This window comes from Chlorocebus sabaeus, chromosome 21 (assembly GCF_047675955.1).
Source record: "Chlorocebus sabaeus isolate Y175 chromosome 21, mChlSab1.0.hap1, whole genome shotgun sequence".
Lineage (NCBI taxonomy): Eukaryota > Metazoa > Chordata > Mammalia > Primates > Cercopithecidae > Chlorocebus > Chlorocebus sabaeus.
In genome coordinates, this window is record NC_132924.1 from 43,440,480 (window position 1) to 43,464,588 (window position 24,109).

General features: G+C 37.3%; 1 protein-coding gene across 10 annotated transcripts in view; it reads right to left on the reverse strand.

The window, feature by feature from the left end:
* The window catches only part of HDAC9 (histone deacetylase 9), a 910,581-nt gene that overhangs the window by 670,027 nt on the left and 216,445 nt on the right, over positions 1–24,109 (reverse strand). The window contains exon 1 of one of the 10 annotated variants that reach the window (XM_073009077.1): positions 21,320–21,791. The exons of 5 other annotated variants lie outside the window; for them this stretch is intronic. In XM_073009077.1, coding sequence (XP_072865178.1) covers positions 21,320–21,350 — 31 coding nt within the window. In that variant the 5' untranslated portion in view covers positions 21,351–21,791. Of the gene's footprint in view, positions 1–21,319; positions 21,792–24,109 lie in introns of those variants that run through there. 4 more of the 10 variants (XM_073009069.1, XM_073009073.1, XM_073009068.1 and 1 more) reach the window with 4 other exon arrangements.

Genomic DNA, 24,109 nt, shown 5'->3' on the forward strand with positions numbered 1-24,109 from the left:
AGGTGAAGTAATTTGCCTAAGAAATTGAACCCGGGTTTGCCTAATATGAAAGCCTCATCTATCATCACATCAGCATGGTTCCTATTAGCATTTTGTAGCCATAATAAATGAGGTCATCTTGACTGCATTTTCTCTTCTCTCTCAGGGAAAGCCTTCCTCATCCTTCAAAGTCCAGAAAAAAAAAAAAAAAAAAATGCCACTTCTTTGACTCCTCTCCACTTTGTGTAGTTTTGGAGATATAGACTGAATGTCTACGTGCCCCCAGCATTCATTCATATGTTGAAGCCTCACCCCCAATGTGATTGTATTTGGACATGGGGCTTTTGGAAGCTCATTAGGTAATGAGAGCTGAGGTTTATGAATAAGGTTAGTGCTCTTATAAAAAAAGATCTCATAGAACTCCCTCACCCCTTCAGTCACGTGAGGACGAAGTGAAACAAAACAGAACAACCATAAACCAGGAAGCAGGTCCTTCCTAGGCTCTGAATCTGTCAGCACCTTGATCTTTGACTTCCCAGGCACCACAACTGTGAGAAATAAATGTATGTTGTTAAAGTCAAGGGGTCTATGGTATTTCTGTTACAGCAGCCCAAACAGACTAAGACACCCGGCTTTTCCTGAGATTCCCCAGCAATTTGCTCTTCTTGGTACTCACCAAAGACTATTACAGTTACCAGGGTGGGTGTCCCCCGTCTTCCTTGCCAGGTGTCAAAAGCTTAAGACTTGGAACTAGGTCTTATTCATTGTTGATCCCCAAAACTTAGCACATGGGAGCTTTTAAAAGATACAATGCCTCTAGGCTCCACTTTCAGGGATTCAAATTTGTTAAAGCCTAGACATCAGCATGTCTATAAAACTCCCCGGAGGATTCTAAGGTGCCCCCAGGTGAAAAGCCCTGATGTTGGGCTTCATGAGAGATAGTGAGGGCTGGAGCTTTCACTGTGAGTGAGGTGTGTATCCCTTTGAGAGGTGTGACTCTGCACTGAAGTGTTGAGAACAGTCTATGAGGAAACAAGGGTCCAAGCCAAGAACTGGGCCAATAAGTCAGAGGCCACTGTAATAATCTGACAGACAGAATAGTGCTTTGGACCAGGGAGGTAGCAATGGAGGTGGTGAGAAATAGTCATGGGTCTAGATATATTTTCCCTAGTGGAGCTAGTAAGAAAGAATTGGAGATGCCTGGATATGAAGTCTGGGAGAAAGAATGGGTTCAAAGATAACTCTAAGGTTTTTGGCCTGAGCATCTAGATGATTAGGTTTGCTACTTTCTAATATGAGGAGGCCTTAAGAAAGGATAAATAATATGTAAACTTTTGACGCTACTCATTCCAGAAGTGGGCCAACCATCCTTGAGGCTGGCGCCATTTAAAATTGCATCCACTCTTTAGTAATGGAGTTCTTTTCCTTCTCATACTTTCTCCATCCTGACACCCTTCTCTAAACCAGGCCCCTTTTCTTCCTCAGGCCAACTTCCCAGCCCTTCCTAGAATCCTCCTTTCCCCTCATGAATCCTTTCTCATTTCCCATATGCTTATTGGGGGTATTTTTCTCCCAAGGAGACATTATTCGTGCTTCTTTCTTCATCTTGAAACTAGCTGTTATTTTTCTCTCTCCTACAGTGACCCCACACTTTGCCTTCAATCCTGTTCTCGAATGCCAGCTTACTATTATCCATGACTGTCTGCTTTCTCCTCCTGTGCGCCTAACAAGAAAACCACCTTGGATGCCCCTGCCAATCGGCAATCAGCATGATCCTCACCAGCATACTGTAGATGTGGAAAAAAACAGAAAACATTCTGCCTCTGTCTATAGAATTAGATCCTTTCAATATAGAAATAATAATCTCATGCTAAGTAGAAGATAAGGGCTGCAGTATATCAAAATGATATGTTCCCATTAAGTAAGCCTTGAAAGTTATTCTCACTGACAAATCAAAGGTGTATCTAACTATACTTTTGGAGGTAAAATGGATTCTGTGATATCTGATACGGTAATCCACAAAAATTAGTTACTCTGTGATAGCTTAGAACCATGACAGGTACAATCAATATCCCTTTCTCAACATCCAAAAATCTTTCTCTTATGCTCAAAGTTTGTGCTTATGAAAAAGAAACAGGCCAAGTAATTCAAATTGTGATGTTCACATTCAAATCCTGAAGTATGGGACTAGAAAAAATAATTTTCTGGTTGTGCCGCAACTTTACAGATGGACAGTGTTTAATTCTGCTAAATCGATAGTAAAGAAGGGATTATTTTAATATTGGTTTTACATGTAGATGATATTGTTCTAAATGTTATTGTCAGGAGATGGTTCAAATAAGAGAGAAAGGACCTGGGAAGGCTGAGTGACATGGGAGTTTTACATTTATTCCACTAGAAATCTCAAAGGCATTCTCACCTCAAAGAAGAGTAAAATAAATTTAACTAGTTTGAAATGTTAAATATCTCTCTGAAAATGAGGCGAATACATAATGGAAAGCAGAAATATTTCAATTTCTGCCCTACTTTTTATATAAATTCTAAATGAAATATTCAAAGCTACAAAAAAGTTACAGCTCTCCAATTTAAAAGAAGTGGATAACAACATTTATACGGTTCTATTGTGCACCAGGGCGCATCTCATCTGGGGCACACTATACAATTTGATTGGAACTTGGCTTAGTTCAGGAAAGAGGAGAAAAGTTAATGAGGCAATTATTCATGTGCTACATAAAATCAGACAGGAATTTGAACCTTCTTCGAAAAGGCACAGTATATAAAGGAACAGTCTTTCCAAAACTCACCAATATGTACCATTTCTAGCCTAAATCAACCACTTTCCCTTGTAATTTTCTTATTCCTGTAATTCCACAACACAAACATTCTTTTAAAAAAGCATATAAAATGATTCTGTGGTTAAAATGGAGTATCTTCAGCAACATAAAGGCATATCACCTATTTAGAATGGCCTGTTACTGAGTTCATGACCATTCTCTAGCTCATCGTTTTTCTTTCTCTTGTATAGTACATGGAATATGGTAAGTGTTAAAAACACAGGTGAGACAAGTAGGGAGATGAAAGAACTAATGATGAATGGATAGGATGGAAAGAGCATGAAGGATTTGAATGTCTGGAGTTAACCAGGGAGAAGAGAGAATAATATGTAAGGGAAGAGATAGAAAAACAGTAGTTGTAAATACTAAGAACAATTTCCATCTGCTCCACTATTTGGACTCAAGCCAGATCTGACTTGAGTAGGGAAATCTCTGACACATCTATAGACCTTGCCTCACATATGTTAGAGTCCTTAGGCCTTGAGGTGTGGATAGAGGAATCTATTTGGTCAAGTTCTATGAAAATATGTAGTCTACAAAAATGGTGATTGCATATGTTCAACCTAAGACAAATATTTTTATTCTCAATACTAGTTATTTCCTTCATTATCTCTCTTCTCTCTTCCTCTCAACCATGACTTAGATAAATGTGCTAGAAAATGGACAACTGGAAAGTTCTCCTAAAAACTTTATGGGACTGCTTGAGGTCACACAGCTGACCATAGGCAGAACAGAAGCCAAGCAATCAGGGTTTAGCCCAGCTCTCTTTCCACAACACCATTGTGACAATTGGGGTGGGGGGTGTCCAAGGAGAGAAACAAAGTGGGAGGAGATGTCAGAATTACCTGCTCACTCAGAAATTCACTAAAGGACAAAATTATATATACCAAAATAGAGATCCCTTCCTCCTTATATACCAGAGAACAATGAAGGAATAAAAAATGAGTCAGCAGAAAGAATGACAGGTCCTTCAAGTTCCATGAGCTAACAGCACTTTTTAAGAGTAAATCCCAAGTTTGCCAAATTCAAGAGTCCTCTCCCAGTGATTAGTTAACGTGATTGACAACAAGGGATACTCTGAAGAGCCACGGATCCTGCAGCAACACACCTCTCAAGGTTGGACAGGAGAGCCGGTGCAGAAGATTTTATTCCCTCAGTCATTATTACTGTCCTGAAAAATAAGAGCTTGTACCATTCACAGCAAGCTCTTCCATTAGCTGGAAGTTAAAGACAGATTTTGAAGTCTTGTGGAGGTGTCACCACTGGATTTAATGAGAAATCAACCACAGAGTACAGCGAGGGGAGAAAAATACAGTACAGTCAAGTATATGATCAACCCAAGTTAATCTCATAAGCAGATAAAAGGAAGTTAATAGGCTGTTACGGCAAGCATCCTTGATGATCACTGGGCCCCTCAGTGTGGCTGAATGTCCTCAAGACATTTCTTCCACAGATTTGCTGATGAGCCTGTTAAAATGTCAGGCTGCTTATGGTGAGTAGCAGGTGCTGAAGTAGGTTGGACTAGAGAGTGAGAAAAAAATCTTTAGTTCCCACCGCCCCTTGTGAATTGTTAAGGTTAAAATTTGGAACTGAAAATTGGTCAACAACAACAACAAAAACCTGCTACAGTAACTAAAATAGATTCTATATGTGAAAGAGAAAATTACTTTTCTCACTCAGTTTGTGCTCCAAGAAAAAAAAAATCAAAATATTGGATGAATGTTATGATTGCCTGCCATTAATGGCAATGCTGTTATTTTAAATAACTGCAAATAAACTTTTCAAAAGCCTTCAATAATTTCAATAATATTTAAGCCTAGCTGTAGATGACAAATACATCTTTACCTCCCAAAGTTGGATGGCTAAAAATTTTTTTGAGGAACACAACAGAAGTGCCTCTTAAATTTAGCCTTTTTTATATTTTTGTCAGAGCTAAATTACAAGCAATATATTGGTGAGTTTTAAAAGTCAAATAAAGAAAGTAAATTTAGTGCAGAGTTTACAATGGCGATTTCTCATTCCAATAATGATGGGGAACTCATAAAATTGAGGCTTTGCAAGAATAGCAGATTTGTTTGATTTATTTTTAAATTTATAGGCATCAACAAATAGCATAGTTTCCAAATATTTGATCTGATTTTTAAAATCTGGCTGGGAATTTGCAAGTTTCCATTTTATTGGTTGCTAGATGAGTTTTTATTTGCAGATACATTGTGCCTAATTTTAAACTGCTTCTTCGGCTTTATAGTTTATGTTTAAATGCATAAACATAAAAAGAAGGAGATAACTAAAAGATACTTAAGATCTGAAAGGGGATTTTGAAAGTTTTACTGGACCCCAAACAAATCTTCACTAGCAACAGAAACTACTCTAGTTAGTATGAATAAAAAGAAAATACCAGAAAATAAATACCAGAAAGTGTTTTTGTTTCAACCATCGTGGTGTTTTTAAAGATTATCAGTTCAGAACTGTAAAAGCAATCAACAATTACGGTAAATGCTACTACACTAACAAATACTTAGTGTTTATTTGTATCAGTGCTTGTCACACTATAGGTTACAAAGGAATCCCCCGGAAATGCAGATTCTGACGGAGGAGGTCTGGAACGGGCCTGAGATACTGCATTTCTTGGATCTCTCTGCTGTGATACAAATACTGCTGATCCCAGGGCAAGACTTTGAGGAGCAAAAGTCTGTAATGTACTAAGCACTATACTAGTCGTTATGTTTTTACATTTAACCTCCACCACCCTATGATATAGGGTGTATTACCCCCTAATCACATAAAGAAACAAAGGAAAATTTTATATAATTCTTTGACACACCCAAAGTATGAACCCAGGTCTCTTTGAAGCCAAAGCCCAGACCTTCTCTATAATAGTTTACTGCCTTCGTCTCTCAAGAAAAGAATTGATCATCATCAGTAGTTAATGCTACCTACTAGCAACAACTTGCTAATTCATGATGAATTGATTCAAATCAACAATAGAACACTAAAAATCCAGATGCTGAGACCCCACTCCACTGTACCTCTTTTTCTATGAATGCAGTAGGAATTGTCAATTCTAAATATTTTCACCATCTCCATAGGTGACTCCGCGTATCACTGAAGTTATTCATTAGTTATTGCTGTCTGTAGTTATCACTGAAACAAATGCCATCTGCATTACATTTGTTACTGAAAACAGTAAGTGTGAGGTGTGCTTGCTGATCAAGTATGTGGGCTTGATGGAAAAGATTTCATATTTTTTAAAAGGTAGATGTTTATGTAGCATTTTTGTATTGAATTAAAACATACAAAATTTAATCTTTCTATTAATCCCTTGGCCTGAGCTACAGTACTATTGTAATTCTCCCTTACTTCATGAAAGGCTCCAATTCAAGAGATGCTGGCATATCTTGCAGCTGCAAGTAAAAAACCATCCCATTCTAACACCTCCCTAGGAGGCCAGGACACTGGGGTGAACCAGGCTCTGATATAATTCTTTTCTTCTCTCTTTGATGCTGTTTTGATGGCAAGCACCTGTCATCAAAAAGTATATGATTAGTCAGAGCTCCTACAGGAGACCATTATCATATTTTCTGGAGTTTAAGTAGGGCAAGACTCTCTTCCCATTTCCACTCTTGCGGGAAAGTTTTTAGTTTAACCAACCATTTGAAAGAGCCTGTATACTAGGCCATTTATGCAAGACAGAGCAATGAAATTTATGAAGAACTTTTGCCAACACAGATTTCTGTTAGACTACTAAATATTTCTGTTAGACTACTTTTGACAACACAAAAGTAGTCTAACAGAAACGAAACACAAAGGATTGCCTTACACCATAGATTTATAGATTTTCCCCAAAGTAGAAAGTCCCATCCCCCTAAACAATTCCACAGGTGGCCAGAGGCTTTTCACTGTCTTGACACTACTTTAGGCAGCAGTTGATTTAGCAGTTATCAGAGAACACAGATATGGCACAAGCACGGCATGCCATCAGTAACATCTGGAGCCAGTTACTCAACTCACGTTTAGGAAAGATACATGTGAGTCCTAAGCTCTACCATTTTTGACAACATTACAAGTGACTGGGTATTCCTAGACAGTTTTTCTTCCTGTTTCCAAAAGTCTGATTTAAAATTCAAATTTATCAGACAGAAGTCAAGTATACTTAATTTCAGCATTTTATTATTCAAAATATATTAAGAGCAAGGCCCTCAAGATAATAAATTCACTTTTTAGAATAATCAGAGAGCCAGGACTTATTATCGTTTTAGTCAAGAAAATCTAGCTGCTAGAAATAAACATATGATACAAAGTTACTCAATCACATCTTTCATTCATTACTACACTCATGAGTCTTTTAACATGGCTGAATTTTTATTTTATTTATTTAATTTTTTATTTTATTTTATTTTATTTTATTTTATTTTATTTTATTTTTATTTTTTTGAGACAGAGTCTCGCTCTGGCACCCAGCCTGGACTGCAGTGGTGTGCCCTCCACTCACTGCAAGCTCCACCTCCCGGGTCCACGTCATTCTCCTGCCTCAGCCTCCCTAGTAGCTGGGACTACAGGCACCCGCCACCACGCCCAGCTAATTTTTTTGTATTTTTAGTAGAGACAGGGTTTCACTGTGTTAGCCAGGATGGTCTCAATCTCCTGACCTCGTGATTTGCCCTCCTCGGCCTCCCAAAGTGCTGGGATTACAGGTGTGAGTCACCACGCCCGGCCTTAATTTTTATTTTTTTATTTTTTATTTTTGAGGTAGGGTCTTGCTCTGTCACTCAGGCTGGAATACAATGGCAGGATCTTGGCTCGCCGCAACCTCAACTCCTGAGCTCAAGCGATTCTCCTGCCTCAGCCTCCTGAGTAGCTGGGATTACACCACCTGAGTAGCTGGGTGTGCACCATGACACCCAGCTATTTTTTTGTTTTTGTTTTTGTTTATTTTGTAGAGATGTGGTTTTGCCATGTTGCCCAGGCTAGTCTCAAACTCCTGGGCTCAAGCAATCCATCTGCCTTGGCCTCCCAAGTACTGAGATTATAGGCATGAGCCACTGCACCTGGCAACATGAGTGAATTTTTAATGGAATCTTATTCCAAAGAGGACTCCAAATTTATTTTTTGTCACAATGCAGCATAAACCCATTATGGAATGCATTATTTCCCAATGAAAAGATTCTAAATGCCATATATCTCAATACTTATACATTATATGTACATATTTCAGCAGACAACGCCAAACTGAATGCAAAGTTATCAACAGAAATGTTCTGTTAATACAACCTTTAAGAGCTCCTATTAATAGAAACATTTCTTCTACACATATTGTGCAGGACCTTGTGACTCAAAGTGTGGTCCCTGGACCAGCACAGTATCATCTGAGAGCTTGTTAGAAACGCAAAATCTCAGGCCTCACCCTAGATCAACTGAATCAGTGTCTGCATTTTAAAAAGATCTCCAGATGACTTCACAGGTACTTACCATTTTGAGAAAAACTGGTATAGCTCTTATGCAGCTAGGGTGCTCATAGATGTTTTCAGATGTCATTCTCACAACCACCCTATGAGCTAGATATTTTCATTACCATTTTAAGGAGAAGAAGAAATAAAACTCAGTAGTAACTTTCCAAGGTCACATAAATAGAAAAACACAATTGCAAACACAGTTCCATCAGACACTCAGTCTCTAAAGGACTCTCTTCAGTGCAGACACCCAAGTCTGTGACTGGCTCTCCTGTGATCTGTGACAGAGGTCACCATCATAAGGATCTGTCCAGGAAGAAAGTCAGTTTAGACTGAGCAGGTAGAGGAAATGTGCACTTACATAAATATGCATCTCTCAGCATCCAAAGGTTAGGGTGTCATCCTCCTAGAAACTCCCCCCACCTCACCAAAGAGGATTAATCACTTAAATTATGTAGTGCTGTGAATACTTACATCAAAATAACTCATCCTTTTCTACAGAAATAAATTTCAAGTCTCTGATCCTAGCCTAAAGCCTGTATTTTTCTAGTGCAAATTGGACATCTATTTAGGCTTAAGGCAGAGAGGTGTTAACTAATATGAAGTGAAATGAGAGAAAGTATAAAGCACAGAAGTTAAGAGTGTTGACTCACAAGTCCTGCGGCTTGTTTTTACAGCCTGGTTTCATGAGCTCTGTGACCTTGAGCAGCTAATGAGCCATGCTGTGCCTCAGTTCCTTTATATATTCTAAAGGGATGATCATAACATGCCCATCTCATGAGATGTTAAGGACTAAAGGAATTCATACATATGGTAAACACAGAACAGTGAATGCCTGACACCTAAAGTGCTCAATAAATATTAATTTTACAACAAGGTATAGGAAACAGAACAAAAAAGGTTGGTTTATTCTGTCTTCATTAGTCTTATAAAAAAAAAAAAGAATCCATTTCCTTTAACATGAGGATTACAGAAATGCATTCTGTTCTGATACTGTGCCTAATGCCTACAATAAGATCACAACCTGTGTGTGGCTAATGTTATTTATTTCATGTACCAAGGTTTTTCAACCAGGTTGATGCAAACCATTGAAGACAGAACCTTTCTTACTGATCTTTACTTCTCACTAGTCCTTGCTTATATTAACTACTTAACAGATATTTATCTGTGATGGTGCAACATGAACAATAAAAATCTGAATTATAAAGCACAAATTTCAAACCTCATTTAAAAAAAAAGACAGCCACAAAGTTAGAAATATAATCATGTAGCTTAAATATTACTAAACCTATTTTAAATTTATTGCTAAAAATGCATCTACTCATCAAATAATTTCTGTAATATCAACCATGACAACTCAACCCAGTTGTTTCATGGAGCTAGAATAAAATCTCACTCTTAAAACACTGTAAATAACTTACTCTTCAATAAGTAAACGCCTGTGTATGACACTGAACATAAAGAACGATGAAGGTTGTATCATCCAGCCCTCCTAAAACTCTTCTAGATTTTCTTGCCAATGCACCAACAGAGATAAAAGGAAAGTTATTACCTGAAATAAAACCTCACTCCAATTTACTGCCACATTTCCAGGCATCTCATATCAAACATAACTATTAATAGCAGGATTCTCACACTGCAAGTTCAGTCTAATTTATAATTTATCTCCTCGACTTTTCCAGGATTTTTCAGCCTGAAAGAAACACCATCCTGTTTCATAAGTTTGGTTTAGAAACAGTGACCACAGATCCTCTGCAAATGGGACACTATACCTTTGGCTGGGCTGTGATCTGGAGATAGGGCAAGCTTATTACTATCTCTAGAATACAATGGCCTGCTCACCCACATATCCCTCCCTTCTGTCTCACATTGCTAACAGCATAGCTATGAGTTTCTATAGAACTTGTCACCAGGGAACTGTCCAACATGCTTTGGCAAAGGAATTATTTTGCTGCCTAAGGAAAGAGGATAGGAGGAGAGTAAAAAGAATAATCTCTTGCTTGGAAGCTAGCCATCTAATTAAACTCAGAAGAGTATTGATTCTGTCCACTTAGATTAACTTTAATTTTATGTATAACCAAATTATAGATTCAACTTAACCAATGTAGATCCCTGAAATCTCTCCAAAAATATATCAAACGTCTCTAAGTGAAATTTCCCAAGTGAACATGGTTGCAGCCCAACTTGATTTAATGTTTATTTTCTATTTTAACTTAAAATCTTAGCACAAAAGGATAAATTGAGGCAGTGTATTAAGTAGAATGCAGTCCACATGATTTAACAGAGGAAGAAGAAACAGTCTTACATTCATTAAGGGTATGTTAATATTCCAGTGATTTATCAAATATTCAAGAGTAGCATTTTAAATTAAATTGTTAGTGTGTGCAATAATTTTCGCCTAACACATCACACATTATAAAAGCATTTGCATATATTAAAGTCCAAATATTCCAAAGTTCACACATGGTGACAAGGATATGAAATCCTGAATTTCGAGCTTGACTAACCAATCTCTGACTAGAGTGTTCCACCTCTTTACTAAATGCTGAGCAAGAGAAAACAAACTAAGTATTTGGATCTGAGCCTTAATAATTCTCAGTGTCAGGTCATAAATCTCCCGATGGGAAAATATTAAACTCGGAAATCACTTCTGAAAGAATTTACAGCATTATTTTCTTCAGATTATTTGCAACATAGCACCAATTTTGTTATCTCTGAGTTACTGTGGATATAACTGAATCCAAGAAATGCAGAATGGACCATGTCTCTTATCCATACATTTCTACCAAGTTTCCACTTGATTGCTTTACTGGTCTATTTTTCATATAATTATCACTCACTAATATTGAACACTTTTTCCCTGAAATCAGCTAAAATATTTTTAGAATGCATAGGTGACAGAAAACTCAGGTAGTGAAGAAATGTTTTCTTTGAAAAGCTGAACAAACTGTTCCCAGAATTGTCTTGAAAGGGAAAGACAAAGGAATAGGTAACCACGCATTGAAGAAAACAGGTGCCTTATATCTAATTTTCCAAATCTCTATGATTTATAGGAAGACAAATCTGAAAAGTTTTTAATGGCTATGGAGAATAAAGTAGCTAGAACGTTCAGAGAAGCAAAAATATTTCTCCTTCTAGAAATATATCCCCAAAGTCCCTAATAAACCCATTAAACTGTTAGCAAATTGCATTTCTTAAACCTTTTAAAGGGGGCCACTTTAATCTTCCAAGAGAAGATTGTCTGGGGCAAGATATAAAGATTTCTTACCATGATTACTGTTCACAAGCTAAAAATAGCCATGTGAGAAAATTGAGATCAAGGAACTTCCTGACACAAACCTGACCTAATTCAACAATTTGATCTTTATCAGTCCCTGCTGAAGACCCAGAGAGTTGTGAAGCTTCTGCTAAGAATAAAAGACCACACAGAGGGCTCAGAACCCTAGTTACAACTTACATCAAAATAATCAGGCTTGCAAAAGATTATAAATTATCTAATGTCTGCTAACAGAGGATCTGTTAAATTAATTTTGGAAAACCCACACGATGAACTACTATGTAGCTGTGAAAAAGGAGGCACAAGGCACTTCTACATGTGGAACAAAATTTGGAACATACTATAAGAGGAATGAATTCAAGGCACAGAAAATGTGTAGTAATATGTTAATGTTTACTACAGATACTCACACTGACGCACACAGCAGAGCATTCTGGAAGGCTACACAAGAAAGAGACAACAGTGATTGTTTCCAGGAAGGAGACAGAAAGAAGAGACAATCAAGGAAAAGATAGAAAAATATAGATTTTTCTCTCTATGGCTCTCCTATCTTTGCATTTTGTGCCTGTTCATCTGACGTCTCTTTTTAAATCACATTTAAAAGCACTGGGGAAAGAATATGTCTGTGTTCAAAAATACGCAGCCATGTTAGCAGTCCTGCACCTCTAACTGTATGCCCTAGGAGGAGTCAGGACAATAGGTCCTACTGTCACTTTGTCCTCTCCTCATTCACCAGGAATCTCCACATAACAAATATTTTGTTTTAAATCTGGGTATACATCTTTTCCGCCCACTGTTCTTTAGATTGTTTAAAATAAATTTCCCGTGGTAGTGCCAAGAGGGTGGTTCAGTGGCAAAAGCCATTTCCCCCATATTAATCTCCATCAGCCTCTTTACAAATACTTCCTAAAACAAACACACATCCTAAATAAAAGGATGCCTTCAAGTGGAAAAGTAGCTCTAATGCCAGTAGCTTCCATTCCTTCATCTCTAAACCCTTCTATTTAGAAAATTTGAGGCTGTCACTATATTGTCCCCATATTTGGGAGAAAAACATTCCCCATTTGGTTCATCCCTCCTTGACAGTAGTAGAATATGAAGGAGTTGACTAGGTAAGACAGAATATAGTACTATGAGCGAGGGCTTTGAAGACAGACTGCCCAAGTTTGAACTGTGGATTTGCCACTCATTATGTAAATTTGGGCAACTAACCTAACTTCTCTGTGCCTACTTCCTCATCTGTAAAATATAAATAATAATATCTGTCTGACAGCACAATTTTTCATTCTGCAGGCTGTGACAATTAACGTAAGGAAATCAATTTTCTGAATCTCAAATGGACTTTTAAAAGTGAAATTAAACATAATAAAATGGAATGGAATAAAAAATCACAAGTTACTAGACATAATAAAAGTTGATTCATTATTTCTTTTCCTAATCATATACAATATATACATAGAGGAAGTATATATGTTCTAAATGTCAATTTTTTCATTGGGGGTTATGTTCAAAAGGTTAAAGGCTTCTGTCATAGGTGGACTGTGTGAATAAAAGGTATTAATAAATACAAAGTACTTAGAACACTGTTTGGTACTGTGTAAGACCTCTAAGCTAACTGCAGAATCCTTGTTATAAGAACAGTAACCTATTTTTGTCATCATCATCATCATCATCATCTCTCTCCAGAACTGAGAGGTAAACAAATAACATCAATATAAAATTATGTGAGCAAAAAGTTACATTAACATAAAGATCTTATTACAATTTAATTAATGATATTAAAAATCTATAAAAATAATTGTCAATATATAAATTTTTTTAGAAACAGAAATTTGAAAGAGATAATAGAGTAGATTTATATAACACGGTTCAGAAAGACACTGAATTTAGGGGCCCTCAGCAATTTAGTAAGAGAGAGAGTGTGTGTGTGTGTGTGTGTGTGTGCGCGCGCGTGTGTGTGTGTGTGGTGGATTTGTACAAGTTCATAAAAATCTGTAGAAAATGTCAACTTCTCTTTCCCCTGATTCTATACTTGTAAGTTAACAATGCTGTATGATGTCTATGTCACACCTGCAGGAATACATCAAAGGTGGAGGCGTGAATTGGTATCATGGACAATTCAATCACTGGACAAGGGATTGTTGGGATATCCCCAACTCTAAAGGTTAACTTGTGCACAGTGAGAATATCAGGAGGAGTTAAACGTGAGTATACGCATATTTTTTTGTTATGCCTCTGATTCTCACTGGAAAAAGAAAACTGGCATTTCTGATTTGTACATGTGTTCCTTAAGAGACTGGTTAACATGAGGCCGTCACTGACACACAGGCCAACTCTTACTTTACTGACCAAATTCAGTTTCAGGACACACATATTGCTAAAATAATGTGAACACAGCCAGAGATGCTGTCATTCTCTAAAGATTTTCTGGGCCATAGCATATCGTCCTCCAAAGAAATATCTATTTCAGTGTTTTTCAAAATCATGTAGTCACAGAGCCCAACACAAAACTTTGTGATATGTAAAACAGAAAATCAAAGTGCCTATAGCTGAAATGGACATGGGGAAGCCTGGGAATCATTCCTGATCATCCTCCCACCAATCCTCCCTCTTTCCAATGTGGCAGGCCTCGAAGGGATAGCTTGAAAGTCTCTACACTATCTGGGCACTTATCAAGCTAAAGTGTGCATCTGAATGATCAGGAACATGAGTTAAAATCCACATGGCTGGGCTGCACCAGTGTCTGATTCAGAAAGCCTAGAATTTGCATTTCTAATGGTCCAGGAATCACACTTTGAGGACCACTGCCCTATCACATTGCTTCAACACATTTGCTTAACATCACAAACAAGGACCACCTGGATTTCATCCTTTGCAACTAATTTGAAATATTTAAATATTTTTAATTATAATAGCATTTTGTAAAAAATCCAGATACTGAAGTAGGTAAATTTGAGCTTTTTTTTCATCCAAGTTAGTTTTAAAATCTAGTGATTTAGTTTTATTAATTGAGAACAATTCCACCAGGCCATGAGAAGGCTCTGATGACGTGCTACCACAACAAATGTTCCTGAAAGTTCTTTAGGTTCAGTTTGCTTACAGAACGATAAATGTTCCCTGTTTGGAAATAGTCCCCAAATGTTCCCTCTTGTTTAAACGGTGTGAATTCTTAACATACTCAGCACACATACTGTAATCTATGACTGAATGGAGGCCTTTCTCTCCTCAGGGAGAATGGAAGGATGTTATTTTGGGGAACAGTGAGGCTACCTTTACCATTTTTTTTCTAACTCACAAAATACTGCAATAAAGTATTGCTCAACTCAGACTGAAACAATTTTCCCATCTGTCAAAATATTTTAAATAGTATCAAGCTGGTATTACTTTGTCAAAACATTTCATCAGAGACAGTATCTAAATTTAAACAAGCAGTTCCTCGAACTATGTAAGTAAGGTGAATAAGCTGCCACTGACACAGTATATTTTTTGGAAAATCCGCAAGGTCTCATTAGAAAGACCTTAAAGGAAATGGGTGTTTAAACCAAGGACAAGTGTACCTTGGGCTGAATATTTCATTGTCCTTGAAATGATTTATTTCAACTCCTCCCAAACGCCATGAAACAAGCTCAGCTTTACAATATTTCTGGTCAAAGTCTCAGTAAACTCACAATTATGCAATGAAATGTGGGTAATATGGATTGACTTAGAGATCTCCACAAACACAAGCAGGCAATTTGCATACGTTCTCCAAGGGAATTGGAGTTGACACGAATTCTCCCCTCATCAGCCATGTGACTTTGTTCAGGTTCCCTGATGTTTCTGGACCTGTTTCTACATCTATGCACAGAGGTAAAGTCTGCCTTATAAAGTGGATCTGAAGGAGGGATCATTCAATGAACCCTATCTTCCTGTCTTAGTATTTATGCATAAAAACTCATACAAATCCCCAGAATTTGAGTTTAAATTAGAGAACAGCATGAATAAGAGAAAAAATAATGGCTTACATCTTTTCATATTCTATAGATATATATACACACATATATATGTAACTTATATCCTGGCTTAATATAGTTTCCACTTCTTTTTGTTATATATCTGACACAAGAAAAAGATTAATAGAACATTATTTCCAGGTCAGACACACCTAATATATTTTTCTCCATGAAGTAGCGTATCTTCAATCACCCACTGAGTATACCAAAACTTTTGTATATCTTTAAGAAATTTAAAATCTAATACCACGTACTAAATGTAGATCAAATATCACTTTGAAAGGGAGTACGGTATATTTACAGCAAATGATGATTAGGCTATGAACTGTCCAAAGCTTAAATAATTATAGATCAGAGTTCAAGTGTACCTTTTCCTCAAAAGAAAAGTTCTTTCCTTGTATATGGTTAAGCAAATTTATATAACTATGAAAGAAACAGGGCTACAACAGTGATTTATTTTCTTTTGATATTTAAAAGTATTCTATGTAGGCTTGGTTTTGCAAATTTCACATTTTAATTAACCTAGTTCATATAGATTGCTAAAACCAACTTCATGAATTGGATGAAGTGTCTAATAATCAACATCAGCCAGTGACACTATTAAAATGTTTAAGCTACTTGGCAATATAAACATAAATTAAGGCAAAGTTCTTAAAATTACATTTGAGTTTGAAAACATGTGTTTTTATATTTTTAACGTTTTCTTATACATGTACACTTGTAGGTATCAGAAATGGTTTTTCTTCCAGAACTTTTTGAAAAGCTTCAAGTATTTTCATTTCCTGGAAAGTATATCTAGTCAGATGGAGAACCATTGGTGCATGTATTCCACACCCTGATCTTTGGTGTTACTGACATCAGCTGTTTTGTTAATGCATGATAATTGTTTTTAAAATATTACTATGACTTTAACAATTATGATTTTTTTTTCAATTTTACAAATTTTTTAAAAATTTGAGACACAGTCTCACTCTGTCACCCAGGCTGGAGCACAATGGCACAATTTTGGCTCACTGCAACCTCTGCCTCCTGGGTTCAAGTGATTCTCCTGTCTCAGTCTCCCGAGTAGCTGGGGCTACATGTGTGCACCACCATACCTGGCTAATTTTTGTATTTTTAATAGAGGCAGGGTTTCACCATGTTAACAGGTCAGCCTGGTCTACAACTCCTGACTTCAAGTTATTTGCCCGCCTCACACTCCCAAAGTGCTGGGAATGCAAGCGTGAGCCATGGCACCCGGCAATAATTACGATTTTATAATGTTGGAGACTAGTTTTAGAATCTAAGAAACAGCAAACACTTTATTTGTGAAAATGACATGGTAACAAGAAGACCTTTGGAGGAAATGAAGTATTTTTTTAAATGGCCTTGAACAATTACTATTATTTTCACAAAACTCAATGTGTTGAAGATGATTCTCATATTAACAGCCTTTCTAATACACATCAGAACTTTCATTTATGTGCCCTCCCTTTGTACTCTTGGATTAACAGGCATAAAATGTCCATGCTTGTTGAGGTGTCAATTACTTCCCCACGGACTCAAAGCTTATAAATGGGGAAGTCAGGATTTGAACTTGAGAGGTATGGCTTCAAAACAGATACTCTTGCCTCCCCCTACACACACACACACACACACACACACAGACACACACACACACACACACACACACAAGAACTTCCCTCCTCTAGCTGAGGGGCCAAGACATAAACACACAACAAATTTAATAACATAAGAAAAACTTAACTTCGCATTAATAGATAGAAGACATGTCACAATGTTAACTGTGCAATGAGGTCCAGGAGAGAAGTGACATCTCTGCTGGCTGAGATGACCAGGGGAGATGGCTGCATGAGGGAGTTTGGAAATGGACATGGAGAATGGGAAGAATTTAAGTAAGTGGGGGTGTCTCGCAAATCCAAAATAGCAGGAGCCAAAAGGAGTGTGAGTAAACAAGTCTGGTTAGAGTGAAGAATTTATATTCAGCAATATTGATGAAGCTAGAAAAACAGTTGAAATAACTGTAGAAATCTTAAAGTCTGAGGAGTTAAGACTTAATCCTGCCAGGATGAATATCCATCCAAAGATCGTAAGCAAGAAAATGCCTGGATCAAAAGGTGTTAAAGAAAAGTAATTACCAGTAGCATGAATAGCACCATTTGGAGAGACACCAAAAGTATGTGTAGAAGCCTTCAGAATCTATTTGGTCAATTCCAAACTATTCCTATATTACTCAGTCTTAATTAAACTTAGATTACCATCATCTTTTCTTTCCTGCAAAGGCTGCTACCTCAAAACCATGTAAACATATTTCTGGAGCATGGGTAAAACTCAGATTTACTTCTGAAAACACATCATAGCAGATGCTATCAATAGTCCATCCATATCTCCTTGCTTTTGCAACTGCAGTACACAGTGGCCAGACATTGACTTCTAACTGTAATGACTGGATGTATTTTTCAGTGGCCAGAAGTGCTGAGGAATTAACACCCCCACCCCCAGTCTGAGTCCTATCCACAGCAGCCCCCAACCAACAACAATGGTCAGGAGTTGGTATTGAAATGCCCCCGCTCCTCACCCTGCGTGCCTGTTGCACAGAGTTTTCCGGAGCTCCTCAGCAGAATTAAGCTTTAGTTACCCAGCACAACCAACTTACTTGATAACATATTGTTTTTTTGACTGCCTTCCATTCCCTGCCTCATTTCCCCTATTGGAGTTTCCTGGGATCTCCTCCCAAATAAACAACTTACACTTCATTCCATGTCTCAGGACTGGGGAATGAATTGCTGGGGGTGGGAATAAATTCAAACTAAAATACATCTTGGTGTTCTAGCTCACTCACCTGGGCTCAGGTTACCTTCCTTGTTCTAGTTAGTCCCTCAAGACCTGGCAAGTACTTCCCTTCACCAACCCATTCCAAGCTCTCCTGATCAGCCCAGGCCACTGTGCCAACTCCCTTTCCTGAACCCTTAAGCAATTACTGCTGCACTCTTTACTCACTCTGTATTACATGGTGTGCTATGCATATGTCTTGTCTTCTCATCTACTAGACCCCTGCCTAGAGATCAGAAATTTTGTTTCTTTATATGCTGTACAAGGGTAGAGTAGAACTATGTGGCATTCAAACAGTTCTAGATTACTGCTTCTCTGGTTGACTTACAGACCAGAAAATCTGACAACAAAAGGGGAGTTATGCTTTATTCAGCTTTGAGTTATGTTTCTTTGGGCACATATGGGTTGGCACAGTGGAAGAAGATGAAAGGACCAGCAAATGTGAATGTGAATTTCTAGCTTCAGTGGAAGTAAACTATTTCAGATCATGTTTTCATTTTCCTTTTTCAGAATTAGTTGAGAAAGTGGGGAAACTAACAATATTTATTTTTCTTTTACTCAAACCTAATATTATTCATGTATTTTCACATTTGATGACTGTTTATTGAACACCTGCTGTGTGTCAGGCACTGGCCTAGGATATCTGCATGCACTGGTTGGTAGAGGGTATATGATTTTTGCAATTGTGGCACTTATCATCAAGAGCGAAGATGGAAGAAGATACACAATGTGCAAGTAAAAACAAACCCAAACATTACAATTACAAAAAGTGGGCTATGGAGGAAAGATACAGAATTCTGGAAAAGAGAATAACCAGGAGGGAAAGGTGCTACTCAGATTGGTGGGTCAGAAAAGGTCTTCCTGCCCTGACGGAAGAGTGTGTGAGCAAAAAACTGACTTCTTATCCTATGAAGAAATACAATTTAGAATTTCTGGTTCTTAAACTTTTCACCTTATTCCAATAAAATCAGGGACCATGGCATCTGGATGTGTTAGGAAGGATTCACTAGTCAGGGACAGTGGAGGTGGGGGTGGGGGCACATGTGAATATCCAGGGCAGCATGGTTCATTTTCATACATTTTCCACTGAGGGTTCTATGCTTCTGAGTTGCTGCAGAATTTCTCTTGGAAAAATCACAAGACATATTCTTAAGTCTTGGAATATGTAAAAGTGACTTACACACTCTGCCCCCATTGAAATTGATGTATGGACATTAAATATTAATATAATATAAACAGTGTAGAATATGACATATTTTGTGATTGCATGGTAGGTGATCTAATTTCTAAGATTCATTGATCCCTATTACCTTTTTGTTGAAGAAAACCTACTTTTTTTCAACTTTCATCCAGTACTTGTACTCTAATGACTTTTTTACATATCTGTGTCCCCTGCTAAACAGCCTGAGGGTTCCCAAAGCACAAGCCACATTACTTTACCTATAACAGGGGCTCCATGATGTTTGCTAAGAATTAATAATACCACTAGCACTTATGAAATGCTTAATATTTTCCACACACTGTGCTAAGAGCTGCTGGTATTGCTTTAGAGTATGAGCTCTGAAGTCTGGTGGTCTGAGCTTTTTAAAAATCTGGCTCTAGTTCAACTATTGTGGAAAACAGTGTGGCGATTCCTCAAGGATCTAGAACTAGAAATGCCATTTGACCCAGTCATCCCACTACTGGAGATATACCCAAAGGATTATAAGTCATGCTGCTATAAAGACACATGCACACGTATGTTTATTGCAGCACTATTCACAATAGCAAAGACTTGGAATCAACCCAAATGTCCATCAGTGATAGACTGGATTAAGAAAACGTGGCACATATACACCATGGAATACTATGCAGCCATAAAAAAGGATGAGTTTGTGCCCTTTGTAGGGACATGGATGCAGCTGGAAACCATCATTCTCAGCAAACTATCGCAAGAACAGAAAACCAAATACCACATGTTCTCACTCATAGGTGGGAATTGAACAATGAGATCACTTGGACACAGGAAGGGGAACATCACACACCGGGGCCTATTGTGGGGTGGGGAGAGGGGAGAGGGATAGCATTAGGAGATATACCTAATGTAAATGACGAGTTAATGGGTGCAGCACACCAACATGGCACATGTATACATATGTAACAAATCTGCACGTTGTGCACATGTACCCTAGAACTTAAAGTACAGTAAAAAAAAAAAAAAAAAAAAAAAATCTGGCTCTATCAGTACCAGCACTAGACCTTTGGGAAAGTAATTTACACTCATCATTCCTTAAAGCTGCCATCTGTACCAGATAATTCCTAACTCATAACTTAGTCATAAACATTAAATTACAGTGTATAGAAGGCACTTAGTACAGTCTCCAGTATACTTAAATGCTGAACTTTTAAACTCTTATATAGTATAATCCCACAATAGTACCATGTAACACATGAGGACCCTGGGGCTTGGAGATTCAAAACACTTTGCTAACGCTGGGCAGGACCCAGGTCAACCAAATTCTATGAGACTCTGTATCAGGCAGGGTTTATACTAAGCTGCTGTAACAAAGAAACCAATTAATACAGTGCTGTAAACAACAGAGAAGTTTATTTCCTTCTTGTGTAACACTTCAGGTTGGCAGGACCTCATCAACCAAGGTTCTTTCCACCTTGCTGCCCTGACATTCCTAGCGCACTGCTACAGCATAAGGTTGACACTGGACCAAAACCATGTGAGGTTCCACCCAGCAGGAGGGGGAAGGAACATGGAGCGTAACTAATATCTTAAAGCACAGATCCAGAAGTGATACAAATTGCCAAATCACTCACATTCTATTCATAAGAACTCAGCCACATGGCCACACCTATCTCAAATAGGAACTGGAAGTCCTAGTGCCTAGTTGACCAGCACGTGTTGAGGTACTGTTTCCATGGAACAAGAAGGAATGGAATTTGATAGCCAGCTAACAGTCTTACCATGGACTCCAGCACCTGTGCTTTTCAACATAAAGAATGTAAGAGTCTCATTCCAGTCAGGCGCGGTGGCTCACGCCTGTAATCCCAGCACTTTAGGAGGCCAAGGCAGGCGGATCACGAGGTCAGGAGATGGAGAGCATCCTGGCTAACACGGTGAAAACTCGTCTCTACTAAAAATACAAAAAAAAAGAAAAAATTAGCCAGGCATGGTGGCGGGCACCTGTAGTCCCAGCTACTCAGGAGGCTGAGGCAGGAGAATGGCGTGAACCCAGGAGGCAGAGCTTGCAGTGAACCGAGATTGTGCCACTGCACTCCAGCCTGGGCAACACAGTGAGACTCCGTCTCAAAAAAAAAAAAAAAAAGAGTCTCATTCCATAACTGTCCTTTTGCCATCTCTGAAAACTTAATAGCTTTATGCTAGTGACTTGACCATAATATAAGTGGGGTGAATTTACTACACACTTAATCATTATATTAACTGGTATTCTACCCTTTCTAAGAAAAACTCTCAATATGTTAATGGCTTCTTTATGCTACTGCATCCAACAAAATCATATTTTTAGGAAAAGCCATGGGAAAAAAAAAAGCAATTGACAAACAACACTTTATATTATATATTATATATGTGGGAAATAAGACCTGAAGGAAAAAGTTACTTAACTGAGATAGTTAACTATTGTTAGCTAGTAATTCAACCAGTTAAAGAACTCTTGAAAAAGAAGATCATAGAAATAATATTTGTTTAATATCTTGTCAGTATCCTAAGTGCCTTAAGTCACTCAAATGACTACTGAGCACTCCCTAGGCCCCAAACACTGTACTATAGACTAGATACTTGTCTATGCCTTCTAGAAGGTTTGTTTCTAGCTTTGCAGAATGACTTCATCATACAATTACTACTACTTTACAGAGCAGACATTTAGATGAAGAAACTGAAACACACGAAGGCAAACTCAATTTTTTCACGTCTTCTAGAAAGTAGGTTGAAACTTTACATAAATTTTTTCCTTTTAGTTTGCTACCACCTGACAAAGAAGGCATTATGGACGAAGAAACTGTGACTTGGAAAGGTAAAGTGAGTTTGCAAATATCACTGAGGTAGCTAATAATATGCTTATGTAAAAATCCAGATGTTCCTGGCTCCAAGACTAACGCCCTTCTTCGACACCTCAACCCTCATATCCAGCCACACCATCCACATTAACAATGCCTTCGCCAAAGGATGACATTGAATACTTCATATCATCTGGATTTATTCTCATTTTCTGATTGAGATGATGCATATAAACTACATGTGCCAAGTGAGTCCCCATAAGAACCACAATTAGAAAACTAAGCATATGGGCATACATTGCAAGTGTCAATTAAGTGTGTAAGATTACTAGCACTGGCCCAAGAGCTCAAACAAACAAGCAGACTGGAATTATGATTAATCACATGTACATTTTCTACTTAATTGCTGCACAACTTGCGCCCTTAAACTCTTAAATTTTCACTTAAGGAAATCACCAACTGATGGTAAGGCTGCTGTTCTTAACACCTGAGTATTTAAAATTTTTAAGAACCACACATATGACTTCAAAAGCAGTAGAGTCATTAAACATTTAAATCATTTAAATTAATTACTTGATCAAATGCATATGCACAAAAATAAATAGATCTGAAGATTCATACAAGATCCATTTTCTTCAATTCTATGGTGATTTACAGGGAATATGGAAAACACAGGCATATTAAGACTTCATCATGTGAGAACATCTAATTAACAAGATAGACCTTTATCCACTGCATCATTCATTCATTCTCATTATTAAACATGAGTGTCTGGTGGGAGAAATGTGAAGTGAAGAAGCTGGCACTTCTCATTTGAGGGCAGATTTATTTTGATCTCTTGGTCTCTGTAGCAAGAGCTACAAAAAATATAGCAGTGATTTTTTTCTATACACATGCTTATTGTACATTTTTATATATGTAAATTCATACATTCAAATGCAGTAGGAGTCAAAGTTTTCATCTCCATTTCTGCATTTAAATACTTAGATAGTAATATGAAAGAAAGCATTACACTATTTACTATCCCAGTGGGACAGTAAATGAAACCTAAATAAGTCTCTGGAATAAAATAGAGGATTAAATCACTTCATGCAAGAAAAAAAAATCTATAATGTATCTAGATTGCTTTTTCCTATAATTATTTTCAGGGTGAGGTTAAAAAACAAGACAACAATGTCCTGCTCTATCATAAAATGCAACTTCAGCTACCATATTTAAATTAATTTGCTCCATTGAGAATATAGACATTCTATCTTTAAATCACTTAGTCAATAGCTTCTGATATTATGACCTTAAAGTATTATTCTGATGCTTATATTGAGAAGCAAGGAAGTTTCAATTGAGTAATTTAACTTGAGGGAATATTATTTTTTAAACAATTTCACACAAAATGAGTATAATAAGGTCATCAAAATACACATGCAATAAACCTTTTATATAGAAAATTGCATTGCGTAAAAAAAAAAGTGTTTTCATCCAGAAAACAAAAATGTTTGCATTTCTTCAGTTTTGAAGAAACAAATTAATTTCTTTATCTCAACTTAATAATTCTTTATTTGACAGGAGTTTTCGCAGCATGATTCATGAGGAATAGTGTGAGCTCTCCCTTATTATACTGTATTAACTAGAATCCATGACTTTATGGGTTTCGACTGCCGTTTCATAACCTTTAATACGATAATTATATTTCTCCTAGAAGTATTTTCTGTCAGTTACATATACAAAATTATCGTAGTC